Here is a 17,800-nt window from a genome sequence, read left to right on the forward strand (position 1 = left end):
CCGCACGACCACTCCCAGCTTCCGGCGCGTCACTTCCTGCCGCCAGCCAGCGCTTCCGCCGTGGGCGCGGCCTATGGCGGCCCGGTTGCCATGGGCACGCACAGCCCGCGCGCCGCGCGCTTCCCGCGGGAGGCGGCCATGGAGGAGCCGGCGGGCGCGGAGGCCCTCAGCGGCGCCGAGAAGGAGAAGGTGTGGGGCCGGGCGGGGCCCGGGGCGGCGGTGCCGGTGGCAGCGGTGCCGGTGCTAGCCCCAGCGCGGTGCGTTGTGTCTTGCAGCTGAGGCAGAAGCTGGCGCTGTTGAGGAGGGAGTACAGCGAGACCGTCAGCCGGCTGCGGGTGAGCGGGCCGGGCCACGGGCAGGGCCGGGGCCGGCGGGGCTGAGCCTGGCCGGGCGCGGGAGGAGGTTCCTGGAGGCCGGTCCCAGCCCCGCGCCGGTGTTGTGTCCGCAGCGGGCGCGGCGAGCCGAGCGAGCCCGAAGCCACGGCCGAGGCACGGCGGCGGAAGGACACCGGCGGCAGCGGAACCCCGCAGGTAGGAGGCGGCCTCGCCCGCAGGGCCCCGCCAGCTGCCGTGCGCTCCCGCCTGTCCTCGCCTGGGCGGGTGACGGCGGCGGGGCCGGCCCGGCCCAGCCCAGCCACCACCGCCCTTCTGCGCGCCCGCGGCCCGTCCTGCTGAGCCGGGGACGGACCCCGGCGCTGCTGACCCTTCTCCCGCACCCGGCCGTTGCAGTGCTGCCGAATCTGCTCCACAGTAACATCCCCCTCCTGTCCTCTGCACCGCCCCTGCAGTGCTCTCTGATCCCGGTCTTTCCCTCCTGACAAAGTCGTCTCTTTGCTCTGTGATGTTCTGCTGGGAGCACTTGACACAATGTGAAATTTTCCCCCACAGGTTCTAGAGATAACATATCTCCTAGCTCTGACAAACACGAAACCTCTCAGTTACAGACTAAAACCTGCTCTGATCCTGACACAGAGAAGAAAACATCTGTCACGTTTAAACACGTTCCCAAATTCACCAGTAATGACGTTAGCTTGCCAGACAGCTCACCGGTGGAAAGCATACAGGCTAGCCAGGAAAACCTGTGCTGTGAAATCATTAGGCCTGCCACAGAGGAGAAAAAACCCCAAACCTCCAGAAGTTTGTTGAAGCTGAGAAGGCGGATGAAGGCTTTGGTGTCGGAGGAAAAGGAGTCAGTGTGTGATGTGCAGATAATCAACGCTGGTGAAATGGTGAAAAATCAAAGTGCCAGTATAGAGGAACTTCGGTCTCCAGTCTTCAGGCGAAGCAGTCTCTCGAACACTGAGGAAAAGGCTCAGAGAACATCCAGACCAGCACTTGTGGGGAGAGAAGAAAACAGTTGCACTCCTCCCGATGCAGCGTTCAGAGTTGTACAAGACATGCTTGAAGACAGTGTCCCTCCAGGAGTGCCTGAGCTGTTCCCGTGCACACTGAAGGACAGCAGTGATGTCTGGCAGCCTGAGTCCTCGGGTGCTGTGGTGACATCCGGTAACCATGAACCTGCATGGCTGTGTTCAGAGAACAGTGACTCTGTTTTACTTGACATCAGTGGTGATGGAGGAAAAGAATCTTCCAGTATAATAAAACAAACGGACAGTGAGAGTATGTATGAAGATCAGGGAGAATTACATAGGCTCTTGGATTTAATGTCAGAAAATGAAGTATTGCCCACTGGTGGCAACAACACTATAACTAATGAAAGCAAAAGCCATGAAGGAAATAAAAGTGATGCTAATGGCTTAAATCCCTTTCCTACAGATCTTTCTGTGGGCAACGTTGAGGAACAGTTGGAGAATCAACAGCTTGAACTTCAGTCAAGGCTTTCTGATCCAGAGGAGGTGACAGCTGCTGAAAGCACACTGAACTCTTGCACAGTGGTTGAAGGGCTTCTCTTTCCAGTTGAATACTATGTCAGGACAACACGACGCATGTCTAATTGCCAGAGGAAAGTGGACCTTGATGCTGTGATTCTCAGCCAGCTGGGCAGAAGCAAGAAAGGTCAGCGAAGTAAGTGTAAGCAGAAAGATGCAAATTCAGATCGTCCCTCCCAAGAAAGAGTTGAAAACGATTTGGAGTCGGGGGTCACGCCATTCCTTTTTCTTGACTCAGAAAATGATCCAGCAAATTCAGGTAGTCCTCATAAATCTCTGCCTCCATCCAGTGGTAGCAGCACTTCACTTGGATCGATTTCTCAGAACAGTATCACTAGCACAAAGCGAGATCAGAGACGATCGCAGAGGAAACAAAAGGGAAGGAGGAAGTCTGCCTGCAAACCCCCTGTGCATCAGGTGCCACAGGAACTTATAGAGAGTTTCGATCTCATAACAATGAGGGAAAGCAGTAGTCTGCTGTCAAATGAGTGTCAGAGTGAAAAGGAAAACTGTGAGGCTAATCATGAAAAATCACCTTCAGGTGAGAGAAGGTTGTCTGCTGCTGCAGCTCTTGGGCCCGGAGAGACAGAAGTGACTGGTGCTGTACAGCCAACGAGTGCTGATCCTCGTCCTGGAGGAAGCCAAGTGCTTGGCAAATGCCGTAAGACTCTGTTAGAACAGGTTCAAAATCCACTTCAGAATGGTGATTCTGTGAACCCAGAAACTTTTGCCATCCATATAGGAGATCTGGAAGCCAACTTAACTGTGTGTCAGGCTGATAAACATCCAGTGGAGGATGTTAAGAACCAGCATGTGCAAGGAGCCTGCAGGGCAGAGCGGCTCCTAGCAATTAATGTCCCTCCACACCGCTCCCTGCGTTCCTCTGCAAGACAGACAGCGAGTCAAGTCTCGAAAGGTACTTCATCAAATATAAGCACTCCCTAACACCACAGCCCAAGAGCAAGGCAGGGAAACGGCCCAGTGAGTGCATGTACTGCTGTTCACACCCTGCCATATTTTTTTAGTCAAGAAAATCTTATATGGGTTAACTCTTTCTTTTTTTCTAAATAAGAGAGCTTTTTTAAAAAATATACATCATTGTGGTGCCCATGGTTCTTGCACAATTCCAGAAACTTCTGCTTCAGCACAGTGACAGGGAGTAAACAGCTGTGCATGAATGAGGAGCTGGGCTGAGAACTTCATAAACTGCCTTTGCTGTTGGAGTGAATGTTGTGCACAGTGGACCTGATTTTCCAGTGAATGAATGTAAATCTCTGTTTGTCCAACTAAGTCCACATATTAATGGGGTTTTTTTAGCGCTGACAAGTGTGAAACACAAAGAGTAGCATTACAGTCTGAGTGTCTGTGAGTGTTGTAAAAAGAGAATGTGTTGGGAGAAAACCAAACAAAACAAACTGACCAAGTGCTCAGTGAATTCTGGCAGCCTTTGGCAATGATATTTTAGTTGAAGGCTTGATGCAAAGCAGCTGCAAAGTGTAACATCTTTCCATAAAAATGCTGCTTCCATGTGTTGAGATGGATGTGGCTTTTTTTTTTAATTGAAAATAGGTTAGAGTGCCACTCTGGATGAGAGATTCTGGAAAGCCCAGTTGCTGGTCATTTTATCATGTGATGTTCTCTCTGGTATTCTTGTGTTTTTCTTTGTCTAGATCAGAGCAAAAGAGGATGTAGCTATCCAATGGGTTCAGAGGATCCCTCATCTCTTGGCCTCACTGCTGTGGACCCTGACGCTTGCGGCACTCTCTTCTTCCGCAGTCTCCAGTGGCTGGCCCCCAGACTAGGTATCAGAGACTTTCACTTACCAGATGAGGAATTTGGACCACTAAAGCTTGAGAAATTAGAATCTTCCCCTGTGAATGATTTGGAGATTTTTGTTCCTAGTGTGCTTGGAGATGATGCAGCTTCAGAGGACACACAAGGTGCACAAATGAGTCCAGAAGAAAAAAGGCCCCAAAGTAATTTGATTTCACCTTTCAAAAATGTATTGCCCAGGTTACCTCATTCAGAAAACCCAGCTTGCAAGAAGGAACTTTCCACCCATGAATTGCTATTTACTCCTGTGGGGCCTGTCTTAGCTGGTGCTCCCACTCAGCCTCAGTCTCAGATTTCCTCATCTGTTTTCCCTGTCGTGGGTGCAACCCCAGCTATTTTACCATCAGTACACAGCGAGGTCTTCCCCAATACACCTTCTGTACCTCCCTCGCAAGCAAGCCTGCATTCTTCCAAAGGGGCATCTGCCCAGGTTGTGGATGGTGGGGAATACAAAGACTGTGCTGTTCCACTGCACTTGGACAGTTGTGGCGCAGGATCTGCTAGAAAAGAGGAGGAGCAAGGTACAGTGTTTCTTTTAGAAGCTGAAAGCGGTCCTGATAATAAATTCAATGAGGCTGTGGCCTTGGAGAAGCATCAGCAGTTGGAGAGCAAACAGCAGAGATCCTGCAGAGCTTCTCCTGAACAGGTAACAAGCTGGCCTCTGCCAAGGGTGCTAAGCCAGTGGTTTTGTGGGCGAATCCCCTTTTCCAGAGTCTCACCTGACTTCAGGGGAAAGACCTCTTTGCATGCTAGTCCTGCATGCTGTCTTTTTCCTGACTTTGTAAATGTTTGGTTTTTATCTGTTGCCTAAAGTCTTTCAATCTCGAGCAAATTCTTTAAAATCTTGCTTGATGAAGCTGGAGATAGGGGTTTCAATGCTTATTGCAGGATGCATGTTTGAAACGTGTATGAACAAAAAGTTTCTGGTACCCACATACTGTTGGTCTACCTTGAGGAAAATTTTCAGCTAGGATTTGGTAAAGGAGAATAAATGACTCGCATATGGGATGGGTACTGAGGGAATGACTTGTCTCTGAAGGCTGAGAGATGCAAGTGGCAGTAAAAGACAATTTTCAGGTGAAACCAGGAAATAACTTGGGATTTCTTGTTTTCCAAAGACATGCAAGTACAAAAAGAGGTGCTCCTACCCTGGTTCTCCAGCAACAGTATGCAAAGTGAATTCATGCTTCTGCCTCATTGTTGCAGGTGCTGAGAGTAATTTTAAAGTTGAATTATCCTCATTCTTTGCTTGTTTATGCAGAAGAAAGATGTAGCAGAACAGTTCACTCCAGTACTGCTTGATGGCCTGACAGAAGAGAGCTTGCAGCTTGTGTCAAAGCTAAAGGTGGGATAACATCAGATAATTGTTTGCTGAGTCAGTAGCAGCTCTTTAATACCAAGTTTAACAAAAATGCAATAAAAAATGCAGAACAGCTAGTTGAACAAAATAGTTTGCCAATTTGATCAGTTCTGTTTTCACTTGTGGTAAAGCATTCTAGAAGGTTAGATTGCTGTATATTTCCTTTTGACTGATAAAGGATTTCAGCAGTTGTTTCTGAATAATGAATGTCTAAACACATGCAAATGTCCTAGCAAAGTCTTGCCCAGGACTGTTTGCAGAGCTGAGCCATGGGCTCTGCCTCCTGCGCTGCTGTCCCTTCACTGTCCTCTGTCTCGTAGCGGGTAGAGAACGGTTGGCAGGCAAGGAAGCAACATCTGTAGGAAAGCCCACTGAACTCCCAAGGAGCTTGCCGGAGGCTGGGTCACCTCTAGCTTTTCCAAACCAAAGTGCAAAATTTTGCTCAAGAAGCAAGCCTGAGGGGTTAGCATAACCAGCCAGAAATAATATGTCTGAAGCTGAAAACCTTTTTACAAGGGAGAAGAGAAGGCCCTTGCTTTGTTTGCTTTTAAACTTGGTCTGTGCTACTGCAAGTCCCATCTCCCATTTGTGCAACAAGGGAAGCAAGTGCATGACTGCAGGTGGGTGGCACTTGGGCTTTGTTGTGGCTGTGCCATGGCAGCCCCAGTCCTGTCCCAGCTCTGGGCTCTGCGGGGTGCCTGTCATTTCAAATGACAAGTGATTTTTGTGAAGTGAGCCAATATATTTGCTACTTTGAAGGTGAAATGTTTTCTTTGGTGCCTTACTGATGATTTACTCAAAATTAAACTCCGTGAGCATGAAGTTTTAACCTCAAATTCTCATCATGCTGAATGTCAAGCCTTTTTTTCAATCTGAACCTCTGGTAACCATGTCTGTCAGAAGAGAACAAGCACTGGTTTGTTTTGGACAGGATTCTTCAAATTCCTGCGCTGTGGATGTGAGTACCATGTGGTGGGATGCAGCGGGCAGCAGAGAGCTGTGTGTGGTGACTGCTTGTGAGAGTTCCGTCTCCCTGTGGAAACCCCTGGCATCTGACTGCTGGGGAAAGGTCTACACTTGGCAGCTGAGAGAGGTATGAACACAATCCTTATTTCTAGAATCTAGGGCAATTTCTTGTTCCAGTGCATTAGTTCCCAAGGAGCTTGCAGTCTTGGGTGCAAGGTAAATTCTTTAAGTGGCATAAATTTTTCATTCCATCAGACAACAGATGAGAACGATTGTCACTGCTGATGGAGAAGGCCAGTAGCTTGTATGGTCACGTGCTATCTGCTAGAATTTGATACTTCATGCACTGAATGGCGGCTGCAGCCACTGACTTGGGCTCTTTCCCCTTACACTCCCTGGAGACACTTCTTGTCTCTTATATTAACAGGGATTGTTAATCTAAGTGTGCTTCTTCATATGAGTCTGAAAATTAGTTCTGCTCCATATCATTTTACTTGAAACACTATAGAAAATGGCGATAAATTCAAAGGGACGTTGTGGGCAACGCTGAATTCTTGTTTTGCTGTCCTAGATTCCTGTAATACAGATCGTTCCTCTGCCAGACACCTGTAATCTTGTGTGTATAGCATTGGGAGATTTGGAGATTGGAGAAATAAGGTGGTGTATTTATTTCTTACTAGTGCTTTGCACCCTGAATAGCTGCAGCTTAACTCTCCTTTTGTGTAGTGGTTGAAGTTATCTCTTACTAATGTGTCACTTTCTCAGTTGCTTTAGCAGTTGGAAAATATGGAAGGGAATTCTAAAAATCAACTATAAAGACTTGCTTATTCACCCCTAGAGGTGGTAGACTGCTTAAACATATGCTTATTCTTATACGCTGTGGCATGTTTGAATTATGCTTCCTTCTGTCATTAGGCATACTTTTCTCTTAATTTAGGCTCTTGCTTTATTCTGCTGAGGATGACTCCTTCAAGCAATCACTAGTAAAAACTGGAAATATAAAAGCTGTTCTTGGGCTAAAGGATAGGAGGCTGATCAGCAGCAGCAGGACCGTGCATGAGCAGCAAGTAGAAATAGTATTGCTTTCAGAGACGGGAAGGTGAGTCTGTGGGTTTTGGGGTGGTCTGAGTGTGGCAGGTGGAAGAAAAGTAAGGAACCATCTCAGATGTAGAAAAGTGTTGGGTTCCTCTTCTTTCTGGAGGTGTGCTGAATACAGAACGCTTACTTATTATTTTGCCTGCCTTTTCTCACTTGCTAATTGCTATTCAGGAGCAGGGACGGACAGACTTTGATGCCCCCCGAAGAAACTGTTTTAGCTTTTGCTGAAGTAGAAGGAATGAGAGACGCCCTGGTTGGCACTACTGCAGTGAACAGCATTGTTGTTTGGTCAGTGTTTCATTTGCAATTGATTAAATGATTTGGCTCGCAGGTGTACGTGGCGGCGGTAACAGCTCGCTGCAGAGGTTACGTAGGGGTGTTGGTTGGCAGCTGATTTGCCTGTGAAATAGCAATTGTCAAAGGGCCTACAGCGTGGCACTTTAACTTCCATACAGTTGGATAGATAGCGAATGAGCTATGCTGCTGTAATTCCACTTGCTTTTGCATCATATTCATTACCTCTCTTCCTGTGGCCTCTTGTCTTAGTTTGGTTTCTGTGAAGTCAAAACTGTGTCCGTCTTGCATAGTGGTGTAACTATGATTAGAAAATAACAGACAGAAGATGGAAATGCAGTCAGAACTTGTATTTTCACCAACTGCAGGAATTTGAAAACAGGCCAGCTCCTGAAGAAGATGCACGTTGGTTATTCCTACCCAGCTTCCATCTGCCATCGAGCATATTCTGACTCTGTACGTACGTGAAATATGACATGCAGTTTATGCATGGACTGCACTGACTAGCTCTGGTGGGGACTTACAGGATTAGGGTTTCTAGAGTGGATTGGGATATCAGCTCTATTTAGATACACTAAAGATATTTCAAAGGAAAATAGGTTAACTAGGAGAAATAAGCCACACCAGCTACCTCAAATTCTTGGCTTTCTGCAGTGTACTAATAAAATAAGAGTGGTACATCAAAGTGTATTCCAAAGCAGCAGCATCTTGCATGTGGGAAGCAGAAGTACTGTTGCCCAGTGCTGCTGCTTGGTAAGTCTCTTCCATTTTGCAAGTGGGTAGCTTCCAGCATGGTGGTGGCACACCGCCATTGTCAGAAAACCTATCTGAAGTGGTTATTATTTACACATAACCCCAAGGACATGAACTGTTGAAAACCAAGATTCATAATAATGATTATTTCCCACTTGCTTCCACCTGTGCTGTGATTCCAGATGGATTTTTGTGGTTTATCAAGGATTTGATTGTTTTCAGTGAGCATTTGACCTTTTGGGACAAAAATGACTTCTCTGATAATGACGGCTTGAGCCAGACTCTTTGGAGACTTCCTCCGAATACCTATCCCAGGGTATTCCGTGCTGGCCTGTGGCTGTTCTGAGAGCCACTGTTTTCAGCTGTGCTGGTTTGCGTGGAATTCTTGTTAAATTTTAAGCTCCTAGGGATTAAAATGAGGCCCAGAAATGTTACTTTAACTGTCACCTCATCCTGCAGTAAGTTTTATTTTCTTAGGCAGAAAGATAAGCGTATAAATCCATTGGGTCACTGAGCTGTCATTCTGCTGTATTGCATCAGCCCTTATCAGTCAGCAGCTGCTTTGGTTTTTATCTAATTTGATAAGGAAAGTAAACCATTTCTGTTTTATCCAGTAAAAATAACGCATCACTGTCCATGGGGCTTTGATTATAGAGGGAATGTAGCAATTAATTTTTGGAAAATTCTTTGAGTTTTTTCCCCTCTTGCTGTTGTTTTTAGTGATATATTTTTCCTCTGTGTACCAGGGCCTTCTGTTTGTTGTTTTAAGTCATCCACATGCCAAAGAGAGCGAGTCCTGTGGAAACCCCGCGTTCCGCGTCATAGCGTTCAACCCCAAAACAGCCAGGAGCACGGGAGTGATGTTCTCCTCCCTTCCACCTGGGTGTGCTGGAAGGCAAGTACCTCTGGGACTCCGCATGCTGGCTTCATGATTCCTCCGATGTGGTTTTGGGGGAGAATTGCTTAATGAGCTGAGTAGCACTGCTGGCAAGGATCCATTTGCCATCTTGCAGATGATAAGGAGGCTGCATCCGTCCTGCCCTTTCTCCTGTACATAGGCTGGAGTGGGGCGAGGGTGTTGGCTGTTTCCTGCCCGCTTCCTGCGCCATTCTGCGCGCTGACCTCTGAGCTCCTGGCGTCACCACGCGGCAAGGGGCTGCGCTCACCAGAGCTCTGCCGACAAACAGGAGCATTGCTCTTCTGCACGCTGTACACTTTTGTCTTTCTCCCCCTGCAAAACGACTGGAAATGCTGTAACAGGGCTCATCAGGCAACCCCCCCGGGAAGATGTCTGCAGATGAGACCTGCTGAGCCTGTGTGCTGTTAAAGAGCACTTTGCTAGGTTTATTTGTGTTAAGCAGCTGTTTGCAGTCAGATGACCTTTTCCTTCCTATGTCTTCTATTTTGAAGAGTAAGCTGTTTAAGACTCGGTCTTGCAATGCTCTTACATCCATCGTCATGCTGATTCATTTTCTGCGTTAAAAACCAGATTTTAAAAAATGCTATGATAATGTTTTGACAAACAAACTGCGGCATGGTGACGCCTCTGTGTACGCCCATAGGTACCTGGAGGGTGACGTGAGGGATGCTTCTGCTGCAGCCGTGCTGACGTCGGGAGGCATTGCGGTGTGGGACCTGCTGCTGGGGCAGTGCACGGCCCTGCTGCCCCCGGGCCCGGAGGGGAGCTGGGCGCTGGCCCGCTGGGCCACCACCAGTGCCTGCCTGCTGGCCGGGCAGCAGGACGGGACTGTCTGCCTGTACCAGTACCGGCCACCTCAGCCAGGAGCGGCCTGACTGGAGGACTGACGGGCGAGGGCCCCGAGCACCGGCGGGGACCGGCGCTTCTGCTGCCGCCTCGGGGCTGCTGGTAACGGGCTCTGCGGCGCCGAGCGTGCGCGCGGGCCGTGCCCCGGCATGTGCAATGCCATTAAACCTGTTTGTTTTGGAATGACTCCGTGCCCGCTGCCGTGCCTGCGGGGGCCCGGGGGGCTATGTGGGGCTGGCTCTGCTCGGGGGCAGGGCTGTGCCCGGGGGCGGGCTGTGTGGGGCTGGCTCTGCCCCGGGGAGGGGGGCTCTGCCCCGGGGGGGGGTGGCTGTGCCCGGGGGGGGGACGGCTCTGCCCGTGGGCTGCGCTCGGCGCGGCCGCCGGTCGCCAGGGGTCGCTGCCGCCGCCCCGCCCGGCTGTGCGCGCGGGCTGCCGGGCGCGGCGCGGTGCCCGCTGGGATCAGGTCACCATGGCGGCCCGTGTCCTCTCGGCCTGTGTCCGCCGCCTCTTGCCCCGGCCGCCCGCGCCCGCCCCGCGGCCCGCCGCGCTCGGCACCCTCTGCCCCAGCCGCTCGCGGGCCTCGCCAGGCGCGGCCCCGCCGTTGGCGCAGGGAAGGCCCGGCGCGGGCGGCCCGGCGCTGCCCGCTGCCGCCGCTTGCTTGCCGGGGCCGCGGGCGGCCTGGCCGCCGTGCCGCCGCTTCTCCCACCTGCCGCCCCTGACCTTGGAGGACATCAAGGACCGCGTCCTCTACGTTCTCAAGCTGTACGACAAGATCGACCCCGAGAAGGCGAGTGGGGCCGGGCCGGGGTCTGTGCGCCCCGGGCGGGCGGAGCTCGGGGCTCTGCAGTGCCCGGGGCCGTGGGTGCGGGCCGGGCGCTCGGTGTGGCCGGTGAGGGGGAGGCGGCGGAGGTGGGCGGCAGGAGGACCGGGAAGGGCAAAGGCTCCGGTTGAACCCCGAGGTCCTGCCGCGGGTGCTGTCACACCGAAATGGCTGCGGGCAGCTGATCCCAGACTCCTCTTCCCCCAGCTCACAGCCGAGTCCCACTTCATGAAAGACCTGGGTTTGGACAGCTTGGACCAAGTGGAAATTATCATGGCCATGGAAGACGAATTCGGTAATTCAGAGTTGTGCATGCTTGGATTTGTTGCTACCTTTTTTTGGCTGATTCTTAGGCGCAGCTGTAGCAAACGAGTATTAGTTCTTTTTTGCGAGCAGGAACGTTGGCTTTTTCTGATGTAATTCAAAGACAGTCGTGCAGCTCTCGGTCAGTGAGAATGTGTGCCGGTGGCACTTGCAGCAGTCAGAAGGCGTCTGTCCGCCTGCTTCTGAGCGCGATCCCTCTGGGAGTGCTGACTGTTTTCCCACCCGTACCTTTCCCGGGCATCATCCGTCCTATTGCTGGAGTGGGCAAGAAGTGGGGACAGCAGCGGATGAGTGGGGGCGATGGATATTACCTTTGGCCTGAAGGCTGCATCTGGAGCTGATCTTGGCTCCTGCTTGTGGAATCATTTCAGGTTTTTACTCACAGGACTTTTTTTTATCCTCAATACTTGATGCTACTAGAAAAAAAAGGGTGCTTTTTCCTTATTAGTTTAAATTCCAAGATTCTTTTTACTTCATTTTGGACTTCATGCTTTCATTTAAAGCTCATAAATTCTCAAGTATGTGCCTGATTTGTCACCTTGGGTCATAAACGTCCCTGCAGCTTGGTCATTCTCTAAAACCTAGACAGATAGTTTGCTTTCAGAGCATTTGCTAATGCTATATATTTAATCCACTTACTGTGTGCCATGGGTGGAGTCTTAGTGTGTGGCTACAAGGACTAGAAAGAACATAAATTTTCTGGAATATATTTCTGACCAGTTCCACTGCTGAGAGCCTTTGTGCTCCCGGCTGCAGCTCTGTCTGAGCTGCTGGTTGTACAAGCACTGAACAGCAAGCTCTGAACCCAAGGGCCTTGGGGCCCTGGCTTGCCTGGAGTTGCCAAGAACACCCCCTCCCGTCGCACACGGGCAGCTGTGGGAGCTCTGGAAAGGAGTTAGTGGCTTTAATGAGGCGTGGGGAGCACTTGCCGGCTGGGTCCACAGCCCTGCTCCCGCTGCATCTGCCTTGTCCCTTATCCAGAAGCAATGTCCTGTAAGGCAGAACGCAGCTTGAAACTCAGCGTAGTAATGCAGTGTTGGCTCCGCCTGACACAGCAGCCCCTGCCTGTTTGTCCCTTGCCAAGCTGCAGGCCCCTGAGCCAGCAGTTATTGCTTCCTTTAGCCTTGCTCCCGTTTCCGTTGTGCTGGGCTAAATATGTGCACTTTCTTCCAGGGTTTGAAATTCCTGATGGAGATGCAGAAAAGTTAATGTGTCCACAAGAGATTGTAGATTACATTGCAGATAAGAAGGATGTTTATGAATAAAAACAGTTCTCCAAAGCTGGGTAAGTAGAAGCGTGCTTCTGCGAGTGTCTGGGCTAACGACAGCATGCACGGGGTACATGTGCTTGTGTGACTCCCGCAGAGGGGAGTGTCTGGCCTGAGGCGACTGCACGCCGTACAGCCGTATGGCAGGCGAGAGCGGCAAGCCTGGGAGGGACTGGGCAGCAGCTGCCTGCTCCGAGTGGGGGGAGGATGAAGTCTACATGTTTTCCAGAGGCATCTGCTGTTGAAGGGAGGCAGTGGAGCTCCATGACCTTCCATCTCGCCCAGTGTGGCACTCCAAGCGCTCAGGTTATCCACAGAGCTTTTAGTAGGTGGTGAATTGACTTCCGTCACAAAGGTCCCTCTTTTTGGTGCTTCTCGGCCATGCGCAGAGCATGTGGGGTAGGCGCCTCCAGAGGTGTGCAACAGCACAGCTCCCCACGGCCCGTGGCGTCTGTGTCCTCCCCACCAGCCGCAGCCAAAGGCTGGAGCAGGAAGGGAAATGGGCAGGAAAGGGTTACTGGAGCGGCTGCCCTGAGGGGCTCTGCAGCTGCAGGGGAAATGAGCTGGTGGCCTGAGGCCAGCGTGCAGCAGCAGACCAGTCCACGCTCCTGCTTGTTCCTGTGCGCACTTCTGGCCTCCACGCGCGCTTCTCCGGGGTCAGCAGGGGGCTGCCCCCTTTGCCGCTCTGAGCCAAGAGAGAGTCTTACCCCTTCGAAAGACCTGTGGGCTCATTACGTGCCTGCTTTTGGTGTTCAGCTTGTCTCTGCCTGACCCACTTTTGTGCCTGAAAGTGGTAGTTCTCGGTTCATGAAATATTAAATATGTGGATTTTTTTTTTTTTTTTTTTAACAGGAGATGTCTCTACCACCAGGGCTGGGCTGGTGTGAGCAGGTATGAAGATAAGCGCACATGCTGTACCGTTGCTGCTTTCATTGGAAAGTTGTATTTGGACGTTGTATTTAAAGCTGTCTGAATATGTTGTCCTTTAAAAACAAGAAAAAAAAGGAATAAATATGTAAGACCATGTTGTGTTAATGGTTTTTCTGCTACAGGCTGTCAGGGGCTGGCTGTATTGGTGTTCAGTGTGCGGAGGACACTGCAGGGGAGAGCAGCTGGCTTCTCTAGGAACGCCCTGCTCTGGCCCAGGGCTCTGCCCCACCAGGGCCCGTTTCCCCACAGGACAAAAGCCAAGTGCGGGGGTGGGCGGTCATGGGACTGTCGGGCTCTGAGCCTCTCTCGCCCAGAGCCTTTTGCCGTTCATCCTCCCTACGTGTGCGAAAGCACCAGCAGCACCTGTACGGCTCGTGCTGCTACACATAAAGCCCTGAGCTCTCCGCTGCGGCCCTGGTCACTCTTCCATGATCTTGCTGCTTGCATTGCTCGCTCTTCCCAATGACCCGCCCTTCTGCTGCCTTTACTGTTAATTTCATCAGTGCTGGTAAAAACAAGCAAGTTCTGTCTGAAAGGCTTCTGCTTTCCCGAGGGAAAATGGAGAGGGGGATGGCTTTCCTGCTGCTGAAAAGCAAAATCGCGTCAGTGTTTCTCTAAGCCCAGCTCATCTCAGCATGGGAGGCCTGCTTTAAATCTCTCCCAAGACAGAAACAAGTTATTTCTGGACACTACACGGTTTTCCCTTGGAGCCAAGAAACACTTCCATATGTCAAAGAGGCACTGCCGGGCTGTGAGCCAAGGAAGTGTCGCTCGATAACGTGTCCTCTGGCAGCCAGGCTGGCAGAGGATGGAGGGTAGACCCAGGCCAGTGGCGCTGTGCAAGGTGCTCAGCGCAGGGTGGGTGTCCCAGGGCTTCCCCTAGAGCTGCATTTCACTTCTAAAACCACACTGGGCCAAGCCCTTGGCTGGCCAGCCGGGTGCCCCACTGCCTCTCGGGCCCCAGTCTCGTCACGTGTGAGACCCAGGCCTCTGGAAACCCCTTCCTTCACCCCAAACATCTTCTGACTCATTTTCTGAGCAGGCTGGCATAGTGGAACTGGGGGAAAACAGTCACTTTGGCCACCGCATCCGGGGTGGTTCCCCTGCCTGCCCTGGTATGGACTAGAGGCACCGGCTCGGAAGCAGGAGAGCTGGGGCCGCGGAGCCGTCCCTTGCGTGTAGGGGCCCCGACGGGCGGTGAAGGAGACGCGGCCAGCGGTGGCCTGCAGGAGCCTTGGCTGCAGCCGAGGCGAAGAGGAGGCGGGCACGGCCGGGGTGGCCTCGGGCCATGCAGCCCCAAGCGCGGCTTTTCTGTCCTTAGGCCGTTCCTAAGGCGGCCGCAGCCGGGTGCCGGTGCCGGTGCCGGGGGCCGAGCCGCGGCCCTGTCCCCGAGGGCGCTCGGCCCCAGCCCGGTGCCTGGGCGAGCCCGGGCCCGCCCCGGGGCAGAGGCGGGGGCGCGGGCGGGGCCGCCCCGGGGTGGAGCGGCGGGGCGGGACCGGGCCGGGGGCTGCGGCTCCCCGGCGCCTCCGCCCCGCCGCGGCGGGGGCTTCCTGCCGTCCGGGCAGCGCCGCCGCGCCATGGAGCGGCCCCGGCTGCCGCGGCTGCTGGCCGCCGCAGGTGAGCGCCGGGGGGGCGGCGGGCGCGGCCGGGTAGGGGCCCCGCAGCCGTGCGGCCCCGGGGCCCCAGCATCCGCCGCCGGTCCCTCGCGGGGGGTGCCGTGCCCGGCGGTTGGGGGGCGGGCGCGGCGCCGGGCTCGGGTGGGTCTGAGCTCCGCGGCCGCCCTGCGGTGGGGGTTGCTCGGCTGCCGCCGGCGCCCGCCGCGGGTGGGCTCAGCCGCAGGGTCCCGGGGGCACGTGGAGGGTGGGGGTCGAGGCGGACACGCCGGGGCACGGCCGGCGGGAGCAGCGGCGGCGGAGAGCCGTGCCGCCAGCCCGGGCTGCCGCGCGGCGCCGAAGGCGGCTGGTGCCGCGCCCGCGGGAGCGGGAGCCCCAGCGAGGGGCCGGCGGAGAGCGGGGTCCGGGGGGCTCCTGGTGGCCGCGGCCCCACCGTGGCGGGTGACCGCCCGCCCCGGCGCTGGGTGAGGCGCCCGCGCCCACCGGGGAGCAGCCGCGGCGGGGACCCGAGTCCTGCCCAGGGCCACGGCCGGCCCGGCGCTGGCCCGGGACTGGCCCGGCGTTGGCATGGTGCTGGCCCGGTGCTGGCCTGGCACTGGCCCAGCGTTGGCCTGGCGCTGGCCCGGTGCTCTGCCCAGGGACCTGGTGCAGCCACTGTCGGCACGCGGCGGCTCTGCCGGGCAGCGCTTTGGTTCAGGGCAGATCGGGCGTTTCCAGCACGAGGCAGAGTGTGGCCGGGTGGGGCAGGGTCCGGTTCCGTTTGCTGAGGCGAAGGCAGGTGGTTTCCAGATGGGTTTGGGTCGTTCCTGAGCATCTCCTTTGGCAGTGCTCCCACGGTTAACAGTGGGGAGGCACGGAGCCCCCCTGGCTGTGCCCGGGCCCCCCCAGGCACAGTGGGGCACGGTGCCCAATGGCCGGTGCTGACGCCCAGCGCTGGTGCGTGATGCCTGACGCCGGAGCGCACGGCTCTCTCCCGTCTCTCCCCAGTGATAGTGGAGTGCTGTGCACAGCTCTGCCCCAGTCTCGGCAGTGGGACACGCTCCGTGCTGGGCACTGCTGTCCCCTGTGCCCACCCAGGGACCGCGACGGGGGAGCGCTGCCAGACAGGTACTGCTGGGGCCGGGACTGTCTTTCGAAGGGCTAGTGGCCCCTCGTCTGTGGCACCACGTGCTGGCTACATGTTCGGTGCCACACTGGGGCCCCGGGTGCCAAGCTGGCGGCTGTGGGGTGTTGACGGTGGGTCAGCGCTGCTCAGCATCCCCCCACTTCTGCCTCTGCCCATAGATCCGGAGCGAGGAGCTGGCACTGGACGGGCACCAATGCTGGAGGCCACAGGGCAGCTGCAGACAGAGGCTGAATTGCTGCCCTTCCCTGGGACCCCTGCCAGGACTGCTGAGCCCCCCACCCCCCAGGGAAGCCCCAGAGGTCCCCAGACAGGCGGGGTGGGGATGGGGCCCATGGTGCAGCATGGAGCAGCCACTGAGCGCCCAGGGTCCCCGCTTTATGCAGGCACTGCTGAGCAGGCAGCTGCAGGCAGTGAGTGGCCGTCTCCTGCCAGCCCGGGGATGACCAGTGTGGGGACCCCAGCACCCCTGGAGCCAGACACAGCTCCTACCACCAGATACCTCCCCAGGACTGACCCTGTAGGAAATGTGACGGCAAAAGGTGCCATGACCCCGCAGGGGACTCCCTCACATTCCCAATCCTCCACAATGGTGCCTGGCTCTGCCGGGGGACAGTGGGGTCCCCCAGCACCCTGCTGGGATGGAGCCCCATGGGGACAGCATCTGTGCAGAGCCAGAGGGGCTCACGTGGCCCCTTTTCCCCAGAGCTGTGGGCTGGGGAGGGCCCCGGGGCCACTGTCCTGCTGGGTGACAGCAGCCCAGGGACTCGCCCGACCATTGCGCTGGCCACAGACAGCCCAGCGCCAGGGACGATCGGGACATCACCCTTTGCGGGGGGGCTGCAGAGGCTGCTGACCACCACAGGGACACTGGGGGGGACAGGCCAGAGGCTGCTGGGGTCGGAGCTGGCAGGAGGACAGGGCTCTGACTCCCGCCCATGGTATGGGATGGACGCTGCCTGGCAGGGTCCTCGCTCTGTCCCTCACCCCTCTCTGCCATCCCTGGGGGCTGGTGGCCATGGGGGCCCTATGGCCAGCACAGTCCAGCCAGCCTTGGGGATGCGCCCAACCTTGCTGCCTCCCACAGGCAAGGGGTCAGGTCTGCCTGTCCCCACCACCATAGCCAGCACCCCAGGGGTGACATCCCCCGGCCCAGGGGGAGCCCTGGACCCAAGCACAGGGACCTTAGGGCCACCTGACATGGAGAGTCCCTCTGAGCACAGCCATGTCCCCCTGGACCAGACCTGGCATCTGCCAGCCGTGCCGGGGCAGCCCCCCGCCTCTGTGGCCCCAGGCAGCACGGCTGTGGCACAGAGCAGGGTGCCACAGGCCAGCCCAGGGTCCCCCCGCATCCCCCCGTCCCCACAGCCTGCCCCCACCAGAGGCTCTGCAGTGCCCACACTGCCAGCCCCACAGCCCTCCCCAGGGACCAGCTGGGGTGTTCTGGGGCTCAGCCCCGCTGTGGGCACCCCCCTGGGAGACACATCCCCAGGGCTCCACCTGCTCCACACCAGCTCGGGGGGGGATCCTGCTGAGACCCCCCACATTCTGGGGGGGACCCCGGTGAGGGTGGATGATGTTGGGCCCTGGGCAGCGACTGCCCTGCCAAGCTGGCAACTGGACAGCCTGGCTGCCCCCTCAGCCCCTGGCCCCCCCCAGCAACCGGCTCCATCCCAGCCTGCATCTTCCCTGCGGATGGCCACTGCTATTGGCATCACTGCCACCACAGTCACTGCCACTGCAGTCACTGCCACTGCTGTCACCG

The 17,800-nt window shown here is 55.4% G+C and overlaps 2 protein-coding genes across 2 annotated transcripts; both read left to right on the plus strand.

Moving 5' to 3' along the window:
• Positions 1 to 138: 138 nt before the first annotated feature.
• Positions 139 to 10,007, plus strand: PALB2 (partner and localizer of BRCA2; the record flags this gene model as incomplete). The annotated part of the gene is made up of 13 exons (XM_082006730.1): positions 139 to 189; positions 276 to 335; positions 449 to 530; positions 888 to 2,804; positions 3,559 to 4,367; positions 4,983 to 5,066; positions 6,013 to 6,174; positions 6,619 to 6,704; positions 6,985 to 7,146; positions 7,317 to 7,433; positions 7,808 to 7,895; positions 8,939 to 9,087; positions 9,755 to 10,007. The coding sequence occupies 13 exons, from the start codon at positions 139 to 141 to the stop codon at positions 9,984 to 9,986; spliced, it is 3,999 nt and encodes a 1,332-aa protein (XP_081862856.1). The 3' UTR covers positions 9,987 to 10,007.
• A 419-nt stretch (positions 10,008 to 10,426) lies between these two features.
• NDUFAB1 (NADH:ubiquinone oxidoreductase subunit AB1) lies at positions 10,427 to 12,366 on the plus strand (the record flags this gene model as incomplete). Its single annotated transcript, XM_082006548.1, has 3 exons — positions 10,427 to 10,744; positions 10,985 to 11,072; positions 12,275 to 12,366. 3 exons carry the CDS (start codon positions 10,427 to 10,429, stop codon positions 12,364 to 12,366), a joined length of 498 nt encoding a protein of 165 aa, XP_081862674.1.
• Between the last annotated feature and the right edge of the window lie 5,434 nt (positions 12,367 to 17,800).

Source organism: Phaethon aethereus (genome assembly GCF_964289735.1).
Source record: "Phaethon aethereus genome assembly, chromosome: 15".
NCBI lineage: Eukaryota > Metazoa > Chordata > Aves > Phaethontiformes > Phaethontidae > Phaethon > Phaethon aethereus.